The 21,687-nt window shown below is 42.4% G+C and overlaps 1 protein-coding gene across 16 annotated transcripts in view; it reads right to left on the bottom strand.

The window, feature by feature from the left end:
- The window catches only part of dmd (dystrophin), a 1,983,813-nt gene that overhangs the window by 945,419 nt on the left and 1,016,707 nt on the right, over positions 1-21,687 (bottom strand). For 12 of the 16 annotated variants that reach the window (XM_072585000.1, XM_072584994.1, XM_072584999.1 and 9 more), the window contains 2 exons: positions 4,511-4,705; positions 1,944-2,072 (listed from right to left, as the gene is read on the bottom strand). In XM_072585000.1, coding sequence (XP_072441101.1) covers positions 1,944-2,072; positions 4,511-4,705 — 324 coding nt within the window. The remainder of the gene's footprint in view (positions 1-1,943; positions 2,073-4,510; positions 4,706-21,687) is intronic. The other 4 variants (XM_072584996.1, XM_072585012.1, XM_072585007.1 and 1 more) reach the window with 1 other exon arrangement.

The following is a 21,687-nucleotide window of genomic DNA, read 5'->3' as shown; positions in this document are numbered from 1 at the left end:
GAACTCCTATCTCTGGATCATTGGTGCAGACCTCAGGATAATTAGCCCAGTTATGTCACCACTTTGCAACCATATCGAACCTTATTGCATCCCTGAACTATCTTTAATAATTTATTTAACAGTAACACATACTTTCTCCCCCGGTTTATTCTTTGAGTTATTTTCTGTGGACAATTGATTGGTAGTGATCAGTTTGTTTTTGAAACAGACTGCAATATAAACCTTATGACCTTCTTAATTGTTTTATACATGAACCAGCATCCTTCAAGAATGATTAGGCTTTATACATTGAGAAGCCCATTCTTCCCATCACCTACAGTGCAATCACAGTATAAGATAACACCCTAGCTTCAGGAATATGATGGAGAAAGACGTGTCTGTTTTTCAGAGCAGATTGCGAAGTAACAAAGACACATTCCTGCATAGTATGGAGAAAAGGAATGGAATAGTGACATCAGAGAAATAATCATTGGTAAACAGGTGTGAATTTAGTCAGTTTTACATGGACATATGCTGTAAGCAGCATAGGTTACAATCGAAAGGTTGTTCAAATCAACTGCAGAATTTTCTCCTCCCTAGTGGTGAAATGGAAGACAACCAAGATTACTTAATTTGGCAAAAGTGAAGAAATTGAGTCTAGAAAACCTCCCCATTTAGTCCTCAAACGTTTTATAACAAGTTCAGAATCTTGACCATTCTAGGTAATGACCTAATTTCCCTGAATTTGCATCTCTAAATATCCCAGACCAACATACTGATATCACATATTTTCCACTTCTTTATTGAGAAAATAAAGTGTCCAAAGACAAGGAAAACAGTTCTAAGATGGTGGTTTGTTTTGCCAGAATCTGTTGCTGTTTATGAAATGGCTGCAAGCCATCTACCTTCTCACGACATGGAGCTGCTTCATCTACACAAGGTTCCTGCATAGTTAATAGCCACAATCCTCCACAGCCCTTCAACTACACAACTCAGCATGAGTAAAGTACCAACTTCATCACATCACTATGCCTACACTTAGACCAAGTCTGTTACTACTTCAATTATCTACTTTGGAGCTGAGGGATAGCTGTGGGATGCAAACCTCTTCCAGGTTTACACACGGGGTCATCAAGGCATCTCTTGCACCAATACAAAATCTTTTGCACTGACCTGAAGCAAGGCATCTTATGGTCTTTGGTTGCTTTATCATGCACAGGGCCTGCAAGCACTTAAATCATGCCACTCAGTCTTTCAGAATTATGTTGCTCTTTCGTGCACAAGGCTTTAGCACCGAGGTAGAAGTGGGTAACGTCTGTGAATGAGCTTATCTGACAGTGCAGAAAGAGAGGCAGGCAACTTGTGGCAGTGGAGTGCATGAAGGATGAAATGTATCAATCAGAGTGGGGATAGATACTATGCTGAACAATACAGTGCTTTGTCAGAATCAGAACTGCATGTCCCAACAGGGGATGCTGCACGTAATTTTAAAAAACAGCAATGTATAGAAGTCAGAGGGGATAGATGCTCAATGGGAAGTGGTGGACCATAGTCAGATATGGTGTATAGCCAGTTATTCAAGCATCTAGTTTGATGACAGTCCAGGGGTTGGCCATGCTCAGTTAGGTGTTTGGTCCCATGCAAGTCCAGGGACTGGGCTGTGGTCCGTTCTGTAGGTCTGAACATCCACACAGAATGGGTTAATGGGAGAGGAGTGTAGCACAATGGAATACTGCTTGCTTAAGTATTGAGGTAAAAGCTGGAAAATGTACAAGCTGGGCCAGGCTATGGGAAACGTGATGTCATGCAACCCACTTGCCACCGCACTTTAACTGCAAATGCGAAAATTCTAAATTGCTGAACGTAATTGGAATTCAGATTCTAACTGCAAATGGAGACAAAAATCAATAACTTGGTAAGAAAAGATCAATTATCCAAAATTTAAAAATCTGAAGTGAAGTTACCTTCAAAACTTCCTCCTTCTGTCCAACTTTCTGCTTCTCAGATTCATCCAACAAGATTTCAGCACGATACATCCAGGCTGTGATTTGAGCTACATTCTGATCAAAATTTTCCATTTGCTTCTGGTATTCCTGTGTTGCAGTTGAATATGAATAAGTAGTTTAGAGCTTTTTAAAAAATACATTAAGTAAATGGTTCATTTCCCTTTTCAGCTCTCCCTTGGTCACTTGAAAAGTCTTGCCTAAAATTTAGGGACACATAACTTGCTGATGCTGTTTTGTGCCTTGGTTGATGACATTGATTCTCTATACATGTTGCTTGTCAGACTAAACAGCTGCCTGATGGGGAATGAGGAGTTTGAATCTTCCTTTCACTACATTTCAGCATTGAACAATGGTTCTCTGATAGGCCACTTTTCGTCATGCCATCCTATAATTTACACTTTAAATAGGCATTAGCCCTTTTATTAAAATATCATAGCCATCATCACAACATTATTTTAAGTTTGCAGAGAAAAAAAATCACCACCAATCTTTGGAATCAATTAGCACAAAGTATTTGGAAATAGAACAGATTCATGTTTAATTATTTAAAAACTCAATCATTTTAAATGAGCAAAAATAATTAGATGGGCTGCATATTTTACAAAGTATCATTGTTAATGAGATACAATGATAATTCCTCCACAGGGAATTCAGTAGTAAGCTATTATACCACACACCAAGGGCTTTACACTCAGTACATTTCTATTTGTCTGGCTTCCAACACTATGCGTGGCTGAAAGCACCAAGCTTAATTTAACTTCTGGCCAATAATTTCCATCAGTATATTGTCAAGATATTTATAGAAAACAAAGTCAATTCAATTGACAAGTCATCTGAACAAAAATAAAGCAGTCATGGCAATGCCTCTTTCAATGGCTAATGAGCATAGTTTTCTCCAGAAGTTAATTTGAAAACAATATTTACCATAAACAGGAGGTAAATCTGATCGAACTCACTGAAACGTTGTTTTCCCTGGAGTGTCAGAGGCTGAGGGGTGACCATATAGAGGTTTACAAAATCATGAGGAGCATGGATAGGATAAATAGATAAAGTCTCTTCCCTGGCCTGGTGGAGTCCAGAACTAGAGGGCATAAGTTTGGATACATTTCCCATGAACTATTTGGGCCATTAAATTCTGATTAAACATTGCACGCCATTTAGTGAATACCTTATTACAAGGAAAGTTAGCTTCACAGAAACATTTGGTGGAGAACCAAATCATTCTTCAAGCACACTTTATTTTACAGGAACCAGCTGAAACTAAAGATCAGCAAGCTCTGTGGGGATGGTTCTCATGTAATCTCTTTAAACATTAGCGCAGTGCTATCAGCGCACGAGTTAATTTGTGTAAATGGAGATCTGTGATTAACTTCAGGTTATGCCGGGCAGATACCATATTGAAATGTTCAAATGCTGCAAGCAGCAATCCCAGAAATTGTGGCTACCATTGAGAGATCTCTCCTCATAAAACCAGTGACTTGTTAAATCTTCAGTCAAATTTTACCTGAATAATACAGGGTATGATTGAATCGATATTTTTAAGTGCTAGTTGCCAGTCTAATATACATTGCATATATAAAGAGGAATACAAGCCACTGTCAGGGCTATTTGTTTGTGGTGATTCAATTAATTTTACATAGTGCCGATCAAAGGATATTGTGCTATTTTGCACGGTTTTTAGATTACTATGGGTTCCACGGGTGTTCTATATTTATTCATTTTGTGAGCAATTGTTAAAATATCTATAAAAAAGCTAAAGCCAAGCTCTAGTTGCTGCTGAATTTTATTTCTTACATCAGATTAACTAATGGAGACAACAGAGGTCATTTTCAACTTGGGTGTTACATGATAGGGGTAGAGTTTGTTTTACTCTTCAGAAAGTGTTATCGTGAAAAATAAAACTGGAGCCAATCTTCAGGAAGATATATAAGCACTGATCCCTCGAATAAACAATTATGAATGTACACATTGTCAATTCCAACCCATTTCCAGTTCCTATTGACTGGATGCCAAATGAAACTTTACTTAATGTCGACCACATACATCTTATTAAACACAATGAAAGGCCAATCAACACCAGTACATTACAGTAACTGTCCAATTATCACTTCCACAAGCTTCAATTGAATCTTAAATCTTCTATATCACATAACTATATTAAATTATGTCCATACATTTATGAAAATCTTGAACAAAAAATCTCAAAAAGGTATTATTTTATTTTTAAAAATATAAATTTAATTGACAACATCCAAAATAGACAAATGTTCCTCCAAATGACATCCAAGAATTACATGGAGACAAATACCCTTTGAATCTCTTCCTAACCCCTCTGCTACAGAGAGACACCTGACCTTCACATAAGTACCTTCATTCATCCGCCCTTGGTGAAAATTAATGAAGTGTGGCAAATTAATAGGCATTCCATTCCATCAATCTCTGACACTAATCTTTGTTGTTTATTTGGCAATATATTATGTTCCAAAGGCTGCTGCATTGATACAATGATGTTCAAAGATACTCACCAGCAGAATGTTGAACCATTCTTCAGCCCGTGATGTGACTGCTATCCAGTTACAATTTAACAGGCTAAGTTTGTCATCCACAACACTGTCACTCTTTCCTAACATTGTCTTCAGACTCTTGCCAGTCTCAGTAATACTGTTGAGCAGTAGCCGTCTCTTTTCTATGTCTTTTTGTGTAGCCTTCAAAATAAACATCTGTGTGACATTACTGAATATGCAGAAGACAGCAAAACTGAAAAAAAGCCTTATTCTTAAAATATCATTGTTCATAACAATAAAATTGCTAATTTTTTTTCCCCCCAAATACAACAAAGGCATTGAGGAACATAGGAACATGAGTGAGCTATGGCAGATGGAGTTCAATGTCATCAAGTGTCAGGCTTTCTATTTTGGATCGAGAAAAGGATAAATTAGGGTACTTTCTGGATGGGAAGAAACTACATACAGTGAATGCCAAGACTTGTTGGTTCAGGTTCATCGATCTTTAAAATATTGCAAATAGGTGCAGAACTTTGAACCTGTTCCACCATTCAAAGAGATTGTGGCTGAACTCCATATACTTGCTTTTGTGCCCATATCCCTTAACATTTTTGTGAACAAACACTTATCCTTCTCAGATTTGAAGTTAACAATTGTCCCCAAGAGAGTTCCAAGCATCTACCAACCTTTGTGTGAGGAAGTGCTCAAGATCTCGACTGAACACTCTGGCCTTAATTCTCAAATTGTGAGAAAGTGAGGACTGCAGATGTTGGAGATCAAAGTCGAGAGTGTGGTGCTGGAAAAGTACAACACTCCTGATGAAGGGCTTATGCCTGATATGTCGATTCTCCTGCGCCTCAGATGCTGCCTGACCTGCTGTGCTTATCACACTCTCAACTCCGACTTCTCAAACGGTGACTGCTGGTCCTGAAATCCTAAACTAGTGAAAATAGTTTATCTTTATCCACCCTGATTTTTCCTAATAATATCTGGAAGTCTTTGATCAGATCACTTCATAACCTTCTAAGTTCTCACGAAAAAAGGCCTAATTTTGTATAATGTCTCCTCATAACTTAACTGCTGACATCGAGGTGTCATTCTTGTAAATCTCACTCCCTCTCAGGCCAATCTCTCCTTCCTAAGGTGTGGTGCCCAGGTCTTCTCGGAGTACTCCAAGTGGGGTCGAGCCAGGGTTTTGTACAACCAGAGCATAACCTCTGAATCCTTGTACTCCTGTCCTCTAGATAGAATGGCCAGCATTCCATTCACTTAATTGACTATTTTCTCCACCTATTTGCAACATTTTAAAGATCAATGAACCTGAACCAACAAGTCTTGGCATCCACTGTATATAATTTCTTACCATCCACAAAGTACCCTGATTTATCCTTTTCTCGATCCAAAATAGAAAGCCTGACACTTGATTACATTGAATTCCATCTGCCAGCTTTGCCCATTCATAAAGCTGCCTACACTGTCCACAATGATGTCTAACTTTGTGTGAATAACTGAAGGTGAATAACTTTTCATTGGCAAAAATAAAACTGCATTAACTCTCTTTACGCTTAAAAAAAGTCAGCTTTTAACATCGGCATGGAAATAAACCAGAGAGCAATGATTCACTTGTTTCATGCACAAATGGTAAGGTAATGTTTTGTAACACTATTAGGTATCAACAGCATAATCGCATTGGAAATGTGATATTAAGACATTTCTGACAAGTGGGGGTATGTTTTCTGTGGGCCGACAATGCTCTTTTGAGCAAAATAGCTTCAAAATTAATGAATATCCAATGAATTAATATGTAACTTTATGACAGAATGGCAAGACCTTTTTGGAATGAATTAGGAAGTTTATTTTTTAAAAAATTCAAATTGGAAGCTTCATAACAGTGAGGTCATTATGAGAGGTCAAAGTGTCTGCAATATCACAGTGGATACTTCATGGTTTATCTGCACACATTCTTGATTATTCAACTGGAACTGCTCATTACAAAAATGTACCTTACATGTACATCAAAGTAATTTTTTTTTGCAATTTTCAAACAGTAAACAGTTCTTAAAAATAAATAACAGCATATAATGGCAATACTAAAGCTAACCTAAATAATTTAGTGTAAAATAACACTTTCTAAGAGCATTCATTGCCCATAGTGACTCACCATTTCATTTATATAAACCCCTTTCCTGGTTACAGATTCAGCCTACTTTGGCTTATATAATATCTTGCTGTGATATAGGGGCAAAGTTAGCTCAATTGGTTGAACAGTTGGCTTGTGATGCAGAGTGATGACACAGTGTAGCTTCAATTCCTGTGCCTGAGGTTACCACAAAGGCCCTGGCTTCTCAACCTTTCCCCTCGCCTGAGACATGACAACCCTCAGGTTAAAATAATGGTGTTTCTCTCATGATAGTGCAGCCCTATGGCATGCTGGGACTGTGGTGACATTACTTGATATTGAAAATTCACACTAACTTCTAAAAATAGGATTGTGACCATCAGAATTGTACTGCTTGCTGTTGCATTAATTTACACTGGTACACATGGTGGTTCAACAGTTAGTACTGCTGCTTCATAGCGCCAGGGACCAAGTTCGATTACAACTTCAGGCAACTGTCTGTGTAGAGTTTGCATGTTCTCCCTATCTCTCATGCGTTTCCTCCAGGTGCTCCGGTTTCCTTCATAGAGCAAAGATATAGGTGGATCGGCCAAGCTAAAAATTGCCCAGAGTATCTACAGGTTTGCAGTTTAGGTGGATTAGCCGTGGGAAATGTAGGGTTACAATGGTAGGGTCTGGGTGGGATGCCCTTTGGAGGGTCGGTGTGGAAACAGGCCATTTGGCCCATGAAGTCCACTCCGTGGGGATTCTATGAACCAAAATTCTAATCCATCCAAACTCTGAGGGAATATTATAATTGAAAGATAGTTTCTACTTTAAACAATATCATCCTTTATTCAGTATTAAGAAATTTAAAACAGAACTATTTTTAAAATCAATCTTCCATTGGCACCTAAAAAAAACCTTGTCCTCTTCATTTTTACATGCTCATTCACTTTAGGTCCTTCATGCAATATGCATCAACCGAAAGCTGATATGACAGAAATCCCTCATTTCTGCCACAGCAACTGTTACTCACGATGAGTAAGAAAATAAATACTGGAGAAGTTAATGTGAAGTAAAATCTACCACACATTTCACATTTTGGAGGAGCCCTCTGTTGTAGACCACTCAAAACATTTCAAGATGATAGCTCGGACCCAAACTTAATGATAAGGTCCTAGGAAGTGTTGGTGAACAAAGAAACTTTGGAGTGTAGATTCATAGCTCCTTGAAAGTGGAGTCGCAGGTAAATAGGATAGTGAAGGAGGCGTTTGGTATGCTTTCTTTTACTGGTCAGAGTATTGAGTACAGGAGTTGGGATGTTATGTTGCAGCTGTACAGGACATGGGTTAGGCCACTGTTGGAATATTGCGTGCAATTCTGGTCTCCTTCCTATCGGAAAGATATTGCGAAACTTGAAAGGGTTCAGAAAAGATTTACAAGAATGTTGCCAGGGTTGGAGGATTTGAGCCATAGGGAGAGGCTGAATAGGCTGGGGCTGTTTTCCCTGGAGCGTCAGAGGCTAAGGGGTGACCATATAGAGGTCTACAAAATTATGAGGGGCATGGATAGGATAAATAGATGAAGTCTTTTCCCTGGGGTCGGGGAGTCCAGAACTAGAGGGCATAGATTTAGGGTGAGACAGGAAAGATGTAGAAGAGAGATAAGGGGCAACGTTTTCATACAGAGGGTGGTACATGTATGGAATGAGCTGCCAGAGGAAGTGGTGGAGGCTGATACAATTGCAACATTTAAAAGTCATTTGGTTGGGTATATGAATAGGAAGGGTTTGGAGGGATATGGTCCAGGTGCTAGATTGAGTTGGGATATCTGGTCGGCATAGACAGGTTGGACCGAAGGGTCTGTTTCCATTCTGTACATCTCTATGACTAAGCAGGTGTAGTGTGTATATTCAGGGGACAATTAGCTGGTCAAACCACGTAGTTTTAAACAAAACAGAACTTATTTACAAGATTACTGAATGAAACACAAACAAAAAAAAACCACAAAAACTTAACATAATGATGCTGTTCCAAATACTTGCTATAATATCCATATACACCCCTTGGCATAAAAAGGTAAAATCAAACACAGATTCTTACAGGAGAGAAATCAGAGAGAGTACAAGCTAGACCTGCTTCTTTGAATCCAGTAACGTTTCCCACATTACCGTTAAAAACCAAAACAAACCAAACCAAAACAGAGAAAGGCTGAACTGGGAAAGCTGGCCACTCGTCTTTCATTGTACAAGTGTTTTTAAACTTGAAAGTCTTCCGCATGAGGCAGTATCTGTTAGCTATTATCAAATTGGCCCTAATACCCTATACCTCCAGACTTTTCAGAGTCTGTGTCGTTTATGCCCTCACTAAAAAAAACAAGGGCAGCATAACCTTGTTAAGGGAGCAGCTTTGTCACACCTCTGAACTCAGCGTCTCTTGTCAATGCAGAAGAAACACTTTGTTTACACAATATCAAAACAGTGTACTATACAGCAGTCAGCTGCCTGTCAATAAGGTAACACCTTACACTGTTGGTAAAAAGGCACACAACAAATCTGAAAAAGCAGTTGGTAGCAACTTTGCCTTTCTTTTTAATGCAATGTACAACTCCATGACTCTTGAGTTGATAGAGCTCATATTGTCCTGATCTTCATCTTTCCAGTCCTTTCAGGCACAAACTCCAGCTGCAGGTATGCTTTGTCCCTCATACACATGACTATTCTTCATGTTAATCTTAAAAGTGGGGGTTGATTGCTTTAGACATTTTAATTGTCCTCAGTTAGGGGGCATTTTGTCCCTGGCAACAGGGACACCCAGACCAACTAAAGAATTGCAGTTCCCATCCTACCAAGATCAAGTACCTCAGCAGACAGCAATGTTTGAATCTGGATTAGTGGTGCTGGAAGAGCACAGCAGTTCAGGCAGCATCCAAGTAGCTTCGAAATCGACGTTTCGGGCAAAAGCTCTTCATCAGGTATAAAGGCGGTGAGCCTGAAGCGTGGAGAGATAAGCTAGAGGAGGGTGGGGGTGGGGAGAAAGTAGCATACAGTACAATGGGTGAGTAGGGGAGGGGCTGAAGGTGATAGGTCAGGGAGGAGAAGGTGGAGTAGATAGGTGGAAAAGGAGATAGGCAGGTAGGACAAGTCCGGACAAGTTATGGGGACAGTTACTGAGCTCGAAGTTTAGAACTAGGGTGAGGTGGGGGAAGGGGAAATGAGGAAACTGTTGAAGTCCACATTGATGCCCTGGGGTTGAAGTGTTCCGAGGCGGAAGATGAGGCGTTCTTCCTCCAGGCGTCTGGTGGGGAGGGAGCAGTGGTGAAGGAGACCCAGGACCTCCATGTCCTCGGCAGAGTGGGAGGGGGAGTTGAAATGTTGGGCCACGGGGCAGTGTGGTTGATTGGTGCGGGTGTCCCGGAGATGTTCCCTAAAGCGCTCTGCTAGGAGGCGCCCAGTCTCCCCAATGTAGAGGAGACCACATCGGGAGCAATGGATACAATAAATGATATTAGTGGATGTGCAAGTAAAACTTTGATGGATGTGGAAGGCTCCTTTAGGGCCTTGGATAGAGGTGAGGGAGGAGGTTTGGGCGCAGGTTTTACAGTTCCTGCAGTGGCAGGGGAAAGTGCCAGGATTGGAAGGTGGGTTGTTTGGGGGCGTGGACCTGACCAGGTAGTCGCGGAGGGAACGGTCTTTGCGGAAGGCGGAAAGGGGTGGGGAGGGAAATATATCCCCCACTCCAATCTCTCACCCTCACAACGCACAGCCCTCCAATCCCTCTGCTCCAATCCCAACCTCACCATCAAGCCAGTGGATAAAGGGGGCGCAGTGGTAGTCTCGCGCACTGACCTCTACACTGCTGAAGCCAAACGTCAACTCGAGGACACCTCTTCCTACTACCCACTTGGCCATGACCCCACCCGCCCATCACCAAACCATCATCTCCCAGACCATACAGAACCTCATCACCTCAGGAGATCTCCCACCCACAGCTTCCAACCTCATAGTCCGGGAACCTCGCAGTGCCCGGTTCTACCTCCTTCCCAAGATGCACAAGCCTGACCACCCTGGCCGACCCATTGTCTCAACATACTCCTGTCCCACTGAACTCATCTCTACCTACCTCAACACTGTCCTATCCCCCCTCGTCCAGGAACTTCCCACATATGTTCAAGACACCACCCACGCCCTCCACCAAGACTCCTGTTTCCCTGGCCCCCAACGCCTCATCTTCACAATGGATATCCAATCCCTCTACACCTCCATCCGCCATGACCAGGGCCTCCAAGCCCTCCGTTTTTTCCTCTCCAGACATTCCCAACAGTACCCTTCAACCGACACTCTCATTCGTTTGGCCGAACTGGTCCTCACCCTTAACAATTTCTCCTTTGAATCCTCCCACTTCCTCCAGACCAAAGGTGTAGCCATGGGCACACGTATGGGCCCCAGCTATGCCTGTCTCTTTGTTGGCTACGTAGAGCAGTTGATCTTCCGTAATTACACTGGCACCACTCCCCACCTCTTCCTTCGCTACATTGATGACTGCATTGGCGCCACCTCGTGCTCCCGCGAGGAGGTTGAGCAATTCATCAACTTCACCAACACATTCCACCCTGACCTTAAATTTACCTGGACCATCTTTGACACCTCCCTCCCCTTCCTGGACCTCTCCATCTCCATTAATGACGACCGACTTGACACTGACATTTTTTACAAACCCACCGACTCCCACAGCTACCTGGATTACACCTCTTCCCACCCTACCTCTTGCAAAAATGCCATCCCGTATTCCCAATACCTCCGCCTCCACCGGATCTGCTCCAGGAGGACCAGTTCCACCACAGAACACACCAGATGGCCTCCTTCTTTAGAGACTGCAATTTCCCTTCCCACGTGGTTAAAGATGCCCTCCAACGCATCTCGTCTACATCCCACACCTCCGCCCTCAGACCCCACCCCTCCAACCGAAACAAGAACAAAACGCCCCTGGTGCTCACCTTCTACCCTACCAACCTTCGCATAAACCAAATCATCTGCTGACATTTCCGCCACCTCCAAAAAGACCCCACCACCAGGGATATATTTCCCTCCCCACCGCTTTCCGCCTTCCGCAAAGACCGTTCCCTCCGCGACTACCTGGTCAGGTCCACGCCCCCAAACAACACACCCTCCAATCCTGGCACTTTCCCCTGCCACCACAGGAACTGTAAAACCTGCGCCCACACCTCCTCTCTCACCTCTATACAAAGCCCTAAAGGAGCCTTCCACATCCATCAAAGTTTTACTTGCACATCCACTAATATCATTTATTGTATCCGTTGCTCCCGATGCTGTCTCCTCTACATTGGGGAGACTGGGCGCCTCCTAGCAGAGCGCTTTAGGGAACATCTCTGGGACACCGGCACCAATCAACCACACCGCCCCGTGGCCCAACATTTCAACTCCCCCTCCCACTCTGCCGAGGACATGGAGGTCCTGGGCCTCCTTCACCGCCGCTCCCTCACCACCAGACGCCTGGAGGAAGAACATCTCATCTTCCACCTCGGAACACTTCAACTCCAGGGCATCAATGTGGACTTCAACAGTTTCCTCATTTCCCCTTCCCCCACCTCACCTTCGTTGTAAACTTTGAGATCAGTAACTGTCCCCATAACTTGTCCGGACTTGTCCTACCTGCCTATCTCCTTTTCCACCTATCCACTCCATCTTCTCCTCCCTGACCTATCACCTTCAGCCCCTCCCCCACTCACCCATTGTACTCTATGCTACTTTCTCCCCACCCCCACCCTCCTCTAGCTTATCTCTCCACGCTTCAGGCTGACTGCCTTTATTCCTGATGAAGGGCTTTTGCCCGAAATGTTGATTTCGAAGCTACTTGGATGCTGCCTGAACTGCTGTGCTCTTCCAGCACCACTAATCCAGAATCTGGTTTCCAGCATCTGCAGTCATTGTTTTTACCTCAGCAATGTATGAACCCAGCATCTTCTAGTTTGTAGCACTCTCTGCTGAACTCCATTGCGAACCTGCAGACTGAACATCAGGAACAAACGCTTCACTTGGACTCAAACCGATTTTATTGGCAGCTCAGGATTTTAATTGAAGGAAGCTCTCAGTTTCTATTCTGAAGATTTTCATCTATAATGTCGAAGATATTCCCAATATTTTTAATTGAATTTGTTAAATTTGATAACTTAACCCAACACTGTGGTTTTGACTGATTTGAACATCAAATGCCAAAAAATGCCAAAAATTAGAAAGAAACTTAAAGAAAAAAAATCTTAGAATTATAATCAAAATGAACATTCCTTTTGAAGTCAAGAAAAAAGTAGCCTCATCTCCCTTTGTATATTGTAAAGGAGATTTCTTTTTTATAATTTACTGATAGACAATAAAGGCTCCCAGATCCCTGACAACACTCAAACTTTTAAATAGAAAATCTTCATAATCTTCTCATCAAACATTTCAACATTCATTATAAGTAGGAAGAATGAAGACATTAGTAGTCACCTATCAAAGATAACTATTTCAATTTCTGAAGTGAAATTGAACCCAGCTCTCACCAGAGGATATTTTCGTTGGCCTGCCAGTTGTTTCCAATATCCTCCTTTTCCCTCCTTAAAAGGTGCTGACTTATTGATTTCCATGGCCACTGAATATCTAAGCTATGAGATACAAGGATGCACATTTGAGGTTATTTGATAAACTGAAGTCTTTTCCTATCCATGATGTCTCTTCATCAACAGTCAAACAAGACTCACTGGACAGCAGTAAAGAGTAACAACACTCAACAGTTTCCATTTTTAATCAATGGACCAATAAAGCCAATTTAGTCTTCTCCTTTGTTCATGCCTGATCAAAATCATCTTTAAGCTTGTTAACATCTTTATTTAAGAAAGAGAGATCATAGTTTTATGATAAAAGATAACACATTTAAAACAGACATGAGAAGCAATTGCTTCTGTCAAAGAATCATGAATCTGTTGAATTCACTCCCCCAGAATGTAGTGAATACTGGAAGTTGAGCAAATTGAAGGAAGAGACAGGCAGATTTTAAATTCATATCGCATTGAAGGGTTACAGAGAGCAGGCAGTAAAGTGGAGTTGAGGCTGAGGTGAGATGATTGCTTCAAATGGTGGAGGATGCTTGAGGGACTGCATTGCTTATTCCTGTCCCTAGTTCTCATGTACTTGAAGGTCAAGAGAAACAGTTGGTAGATATTCATCGTTTGAGCAAACATAAGGAACAGCTATAACACTACAGACTATAATAGAGGGATAAGACTGAGAAAGTTAATGAACTCTGGACAAAAAAAGATGAGGGGAGGAATCCAGTTAGGGTGAAGAACATAGGTACTGGTGAAATGTGTGGAGGAATCAGGTGACAAGTACAGTGAGGCCATTCTCAACAGCAAAAGCATTTCACTGCATATTTTCTATGTTTGCTGTTATTCGGGACGATTTTAGATGATTTGTGATGACACCTCTGAATAGCAGGCAGGATTTGAACTCAGGCCTTCTGATCTCAAGGTGAGGACACTAATGTGCCCTTGCAGGACAGGGGTGAAGACTATTTTTCAAGTCAAAGTGGTGGAAGAACACGGTTTCAATATTTAAAAATACATGTTAGTTGCAGGTGGTTGAAGCTGAGGCTCCATAATGAAGTACTAAATGCAACAGAACTGTAACGGCATCAAACCTGTGATTTCTGATTTGTGAGACCACTGACTTTCCACTTGGTCACTGTGCTTTACGAATGATCACAGTGGGATTCAAACCTGCAATCTTCTGATAATAAAGGGAGGAGAAAGTGAGGACTGCAGATGCTGGAGATCAGAGCTGAAAATGTGTTGCTGGAAAAGCGCAGCAGGTCAGGCAGCATCCAAGGAGCAGGAGAATCGACGTTTCGGGCATAAGCCCTTCTTCAGGACTGGAGGTGACAAGTACAGTGAGGCCATTCTCAACAGCAAAAGCATTTCACTGCATATTTTCTATGTTTGTTGTTATTAGGGACAATTTTAGACAATTTGTGATGACACCTCTATAGCAGGCAGGATTTGAACTCAGGCCTCTGACCTCAAGGTCTATGGTCAATATCTATAGAAGTTGTTTATATGGACTTCCGGAAGACACCTGATAAAGTCCCATGTAAGAGACTGTTAACTAAGATAGAAGCTCAGAGAATTGATTCCTGAAGAAGGGCTTATGCCCGAAACGTCGATTCTCCTGTTCCTTGGATGCTGCCTGACCTGCTGCGCTTTTCCAGCAACACATTTTCAGATCTTCTGATAATACCCCAACTCACCAAGTCAAACTCTTATCTATCGAGTCAGGTAACCACTGTATACTTCAGCCAATATGCTTTGCAACATTCTCACGAGGCAAAGATAAATTGCCAATTGATGGGGAATGACTGTTGTGAATTGGCTTGATTTGCCTTTTTGCACTTTGCCTCCTTAGCCAGAGATACCAAACTCATATCACTGCTGACTTGCTCTGCTATTTAGTGCGGACACAAAGCCACAATGCTTTTCACATCGTCAGTGGGTCTGAGTCAAGGGAGACTGCATTTGCTCAGGGATGCCCAGTGCAGAAAGTCAAGAGCAGCCTCTGATACCAGTCCAAGATATGTCACTTTGCTTTTTATGATTAGATTAGATTCTCTACAATGTGGAAACAGGTCCTTCGGCCCAACAAGCCCACACCACCCCGCCGAAGAGAAACCCACTCAAACCCAGTCCCCTACCCTATATTTATCCCTGATAACACACCTAACACTGTGGGCAATTTAGCATGGCCAATTCACCTGACCTGCACATCTTTGGATTGTGGGAGGAACCTGGAGCACCCAGAGGAAACCCACTCAGACACAGGGAGAATGTGCCAACTCCACACAGACAGGCAGGAATCGAACCCAGGATCCTGATGCTGAGAGGTAGCAGTACTAACCACTGAGCCACCGTGCCGCTCATCAAGAAGAGCAAATTAAAAAACAAACAGTGAATTACAGACATGTCAGCCAAACATCTTGCCTGGAAAAACATTTGGAGTTAATAATCAAGGAAAGGGTAACTGAACACCTTAAAAATTTCCAGTTAATCAAAGACAGCCCACATTGATTCATGACAGGTAGGTGTGCCTGACAAACCTCACAAAATATCTTCAAGAAGTGGCTAAGGTAGTGCAGATGGGAATATCTATGGAAGTGGTTTATATGGACTTCCAGAAGACACCTGATAAAGTCCCATGTAAGAGACTGTTAACCAAGATAGAAGCTCAGAGAATGGACAGCAAATTAATGAGATGGCTGGGAAATTGCTTAAGTGGCTGGTGACAGAAAGTAATGACAATGTACAGTTACTTAAATTGGCAGTATGTGATCAGTGGGGTCCCACAGCAATCTGTGCTAGAGCTTCAATTATTCACCTAATTTATGATCAAATTGAATAATATCATAGACTGTCAAATTGCTAAATTTGCTGTTGATAGAAAGTTAGGCAGTATTGTAGGCAGTGGACATAATGGCAAAAAATGAAAAAGGGATATTGATAAACAAAGGAAATTGGTGAAACTGGCAGTTGGAGTTCAATGTAAGCAAGTGTGAGGTTATCCATGCTGCACCAAAAAAAAAGACCAGAATACTTTCTAGATGGCATGAAGCTAAATACAATGGATGCTTAAAAAGCAGGGAGTTCAGGTGCATACATCTTCAAAATGCAGAAAATAATCCAGAAAGCTAATGTAATGCTGCCCTGTATTTCTTGAGGACAGGAGCACAAGGATGCAGAGGTTATGCTGCAGTTGTAAAAAACCCTAGTTAGACCCCACTTACAGTACGAAGAGAAGATCTGGGCATTACACCTTATGAAGGACATATTGGCCTGGGAAGGCCAACAATGCAGGTTTCCAGGAACCATGCCTGTCATCAGGACTTAAATTTATCCAGCAGTATCATTCAAATTAGGCTTGGTTTCTCTCGAATTTAAAAGGTCAAAAGGGCGATTTGATCAAAATCTTCCAGATATCAACTGGAAAAGGCAGGGTAGATAAAGTTAAATGTAACTATTTCCACTGGTTAGGAATTCGAGAACTGGGGGGGGGGGGGGGGGGGGGCATATAGTCTGAGAATTAGGGCCAAATTGTTCTGGAGAGATATTAGGAAGCACTTCAACACACTAAGGCTGGGAGATTAGATGAGATTACTTAAAGTGTGGAAACAGGCCCTTCGGCCCAATAAGTCCACACCGACCCGCCGAAGCATAACCCACCCAGACCCATTCTCCTATATTTACCCCTTCACCAAACACTATGGGCAATTTAGCCTGGCCAATTCACCTAGCCTGCACATTTTTGGATTGTGAGAGGAAACCAGAACACCTGGAGGAAACCAAAAGCAGTGTACACAGTGGGTGTGGAAGAAGTCAAAGGTCAATACTATCCCCTCCTGCAGAATATCCACGACCATGCCAGCAAAGTCAGGTGTTGATTATCCCCTATCTGCCATATCCGGGGCAAGTGTCAGCAACCATGCAGAGACAATTCTGGACTGACAATGTTTATCTGGGTACACAATATTCTTTTAAAAATGGCACAGATGCAAGGGAAGCTGAAAAATTCTGGGATGTCCTCAGTGTTGAGTTGGACAGAGTATGGTAAGATGTGGCAAGTCATACCACAGGGATATGATACATAATTAATGAGGCAAATTGGTAAGATATGACAAGAACTAGTTAGACCTTATGGTGAAAAACCCTCCAAAAAGTAATTCAATGCAACTTGGACTAAGCCAGAAAAAAGGTTGGATTTAGCCCTTCGTCTTGATTTCATCTCTCCATCTGGCTTTCAATCAGTTATCACCCCTCTCAACTTTTCTTGCTCGGCCTCCACTGCTCTGCAGCTGAACATTCACAAGAAGCGTTTTCTTGAAGGTGGCTGAATTCATTTGGTGGTTTGCTAAAATCAATGGATGCTCCTATGATTTCTGTCCAGGGCTGCACAACTAGAGATTTATTTTTTAATTCCTGGAGACTCCAGGACAACCGCGAAGAGTTGGCAACGCTACCCTAAAATCTACATCTCTGATCAGGTTTCTGGTGATTTGATCAAATATCACAATACATAATGCAGTGCTAAACATGGTTTTATTACCTTTCAGTTAAAGTGTCTTGTCTGTCTTACTATCCTCTTTTGAATTGACTCGTTTCCCACTTTGAAACATTATCCTGTTCTTGCTACTGCCTGATCCTTACACCTTGTGATAGCTGCCCCATGAAACACGTCCTGCCATTGCTCACCTTTTTGATCATACTTCCTAGGTGGTGATGGCCTAGCGTCACGCTCTGGGGACCTATTTTCGAATCCCACCATGATAGATGCTGGAATTTGAATTCAATAACTAGCTGGAATTAGGAGTCTAATGGTCATGAAATCTTTGTCCATTCGCAGAAAAAAACCATCTGGTTCACTACCTGCAACATGAAAAGCCTCCTGCCAATTGCTCACCACTCTTTTTTTCAAAAATGAAGTGATGACCTAGTGGCATTTTCATTGGACTTTTAATCCAGATACCCAAGCAATGATCTCTGGACCCAGTTTTGAATGCCGCTATGGCAGAATTTGAACGTAATAAAAAAAAAATTTAAATTAAGTGTCGAACAACCACCTTGAATCCATTGCCAGTTGTTGGAAGAACCCATCTGGCTCATTGCTGTCCTTACCTGGTCTGATCAACTCATGACCTTAGACCCACAGCAAAATGATTGACACTTAACTGCCCTTTGGGTAATTAGGGATAGGTAATAAATGCTCGACTGGCCAATGTTGCCTATATCCCATGAATTAATTTTCTAAAAAATCATCCACAACCGAGGTTGTTTGGTTATCCCAAGCCTCCAGTGGATAAAGATTTTATTAAAAAATAATCACCTCCTCCAATGCGGCAACGTTGAGCAAAAAAGACCTGCTGGCCTCTGACCGTCCGGCAGCTCTCGGTCAGTGACTCTGGGATCCTGATGTTAGGGAAAGGCCCACTTTGAGCCTCTCCCACTGCCTGACTGGTTCATGGTTGGGAAAGCATTCCCTAGGGAAGGCAATACAGGAATCGCACGGACTTCCACCATTTTCAAAATTACTCATCCCAATTTAGTTTCTATCACCATTCCCTTCTCTTACTCTTTGGTCAATGAACCTCGTGTATTCCTTCCCCTATCACAGGTGCCATCATCTATTCTTGGTCCTACCCACCACTTACAGTCATAGAGTTATTGAGATGTACATCACAGAAACAGACCCTTCGGTCCAACTCTCCATGTCGACCAGATATCCCAACCCAATCTAGTCCCACCTGCCAGCACCTGGCCCACATCCCTCCAAACATTTCATATAGCCATCCAGATGCCTCTTAAATGTTGCAATTGTACTAGCCACCACCACTTCCTCTGACAGCTCATTCCATACACGTAACACCCTGTGTGAAAACGTTGCACTTTAGGTCTCTTTTGTATCTTTCCCCTCTCACCCTAAACCTTTGCCCTCTAGCTCTGGACTCCCCCATGCCAGGGAAAAGACTTTGTCTATTTATCTTATCCATGCCCCTCATGATTTTATAAACCTTGATAAGGTCAATCCTCAGCCTCTGATGCTCCAGGGAAAAAAGCCCCAGCCTGTTCAGCCTCTTCCTATATCTCAAATCCTCCAACCCTGGCAACATCCTTGTAAATCTTTTCTGAACCCTGTCAAGTTTCACAATATCTTTCTGATAGGAAGGAGTCCAGAATTTCACACAATATTCCAACAGTGGCCTAACCAATGTCATGTACAGCCACAACATGACCTCCCAACTCCTGCACTCAGTACTCTGACCAATAAAGGAAAGTATACCAAACACCTTCTTCACTATCCTATCTACCTGCAACGCCACTTTCAAGGAGTTATGAAACTGCATTCCAAGGTCTTTGTTTACAACACTCCCCAAGACCTTACCATTAAGTGTATAAGTCCTGCTAAGATTTGCTTTCCCAAAATGCAGCACCTCGCATTTATCTGAATTAAACTCCATCTGCCACTTCTCAGCCCATTGGCCCAGCCGATTAAGATCCCGTTGTAATCAAAGGTAACCTTCTTCACTGTACACTACACCTGCAATTTTGGTGTCTTCTGCAAACTTATTAACTGTACCTCTTATGCTCACATCCAAATCATTTGTGTAAATGACAACAAGGAGAGGACCCAGCACCGATCCTTGTGGCACTCCACTGGTCACAAGCCTCCAGTCTGAAAAACAACCCTCCACCACCACCTTCTGTCTTCTACCTTTGAGCCAGTTCTGTATCCAAATGGTGAGTTCTCCCTGTATTCCATGAGACCTAACCTTGCTAACCAGTCTCCCATGGGGAACCTTGTTGAACGCCTTCCTGAAATCCATATTTCCACCGCTCTGCCCTCATCAATCTTCTTTGCTATTTCTTCAAAAAACTCAATCAAATTTGTGAGACATGACTTCCCACGCACAAAGCCATGTTGACTATCCCTAATCAGTCCTTTCCTTTCCAAATACATGTACATCCTGTCCCTCAGGATTCCCTCCAACAACTTGCCCACCACTGACGTCAGGCTCACTGGTCTATAATTCCCTGGCTTGTCCTTACCACCCTTCTTAAACAGTGGCACCACGTTTGCCAAGCTCCAGTCTTCCGGCACCTCAACTATGACTATCGATGATACAAATATCTCAACAAGAGGCCCAACAATCACTTCCCTAATTTCCCATAGAGTTCTAGGATACACATGATCAGGTCCTGCGGATTTATCCACCTTTATGCATATCAAGACATCCAGCACTTCCTCCTCTGTAATACGGACATTTTGCAAGGTGTCACCATCTATTTCCCTACATTCTATATCTTCCATGTTCTTTTCCACAGTAAATAGTGATGCAATATACTCTCCTGTGGCTCCACACAAAGGCTATTTTGCTGATCTTGGAGAGACTCTATTCTCTCCCTAGTTACCCTTTTGTCCTTAATGTATTCGTAAAAACCCTTTGGATTCTCCTTAATTCTATTTACCAAAGCTATCTTATGCCCCCTGTTTGCCCTCCTGATTTCCCTCTTAAGTATACTCCTAATGCCTTTATACTTTAAGGATTCACTCGATCTATCCTGTCTGTACCTTACATATGCTTCCTTCTTTTTCTTAACTAAACCCTCAATTTCTTTAGTCACTCAGCATTCCCTATACCTACCAGCCTTCCCTTTCACCATAACAGGAATATACTTTCTCTGGACTCTTGCTATCTCATTTCAGAAGGCTTCCCATTTTCCAGCCGTCACTCTACTTGTAAATATCTGACCTCAATCTTGCCTAATACCGTCAAAATTGGCCTTTCTCCAATTTAGAACTTCAACGTTTAGATCTGGTCTATCCTTTTCCATCATTATTTAAAATCAAATAGAATTATGGTCGCTGGCCCCGAAGTGCTCCCCCACTGACACCTTATTTCCCAAGAGTAGGTCAAGTTTTGCATCTTCTCTAGTATGTACATCCACATACTGAATCAGAAAATTGTCTTGTACACACTTAACAAATTCCTCTCCAGCACTGTGGCTCAGTGGTTAACACTGCTGCCTCACAGCACCAAGGTCCCAGGTTCAATTCTAGCCTCAGGAACTGTATGTGTGGAGTTTGCACATTCTCCCCGTGTCTGTGTGGGTTTGCTCCGGTTTCCGCCCACAGTCACAAAGCTATGCAGGTCAGGTGAATTGGCCATGCTAAATTGTCCATCGTGTTAGGTGCATTAGTCAGAGGGAAACGGGTCTGGGTGGGTTACTCTTCGGAGGGTCAGTGTGGACTGGTTGGGCCGAAGGGCCTGTTTCTGCACTGTAGGGAATCTAATCTAAATCCTTAACACTATGGTAACCCCAGTCTATGTTTGGAAAGTTAAAATCCCCTACCATAACTACCCTACTATTCTTACAGAAAGCGGAGATCTCTTTCCAAGTTTGTTTCTCAATTCCCCTCTGACTATTAGGGGGTCTACAATACAATCCCTTTCTTATTTCTCAGTTCCACCCAAATAACTTCCCTGGAGGTACTTTCAGGAAT

This window comes from Chiloscyllium punctatum, chromosome 15 (genome assembly GCF_047496795.1).
Source record: "Chiloscyllium punctatum isolate Juve2018m chromosome 15, sChiPun1.3, whole genome shotgun sequence".
Lineage (NCBI taxonomy): Eukaryota > Metazoa > Chordata > Chondrichthyes > Orectolobiformes > Hemiscylliidae > Chiloscyllium > Chiloscyllium punctatum.
This window is presented reverse-complemented; position numbering and strand designations above follow the sequence as displayed.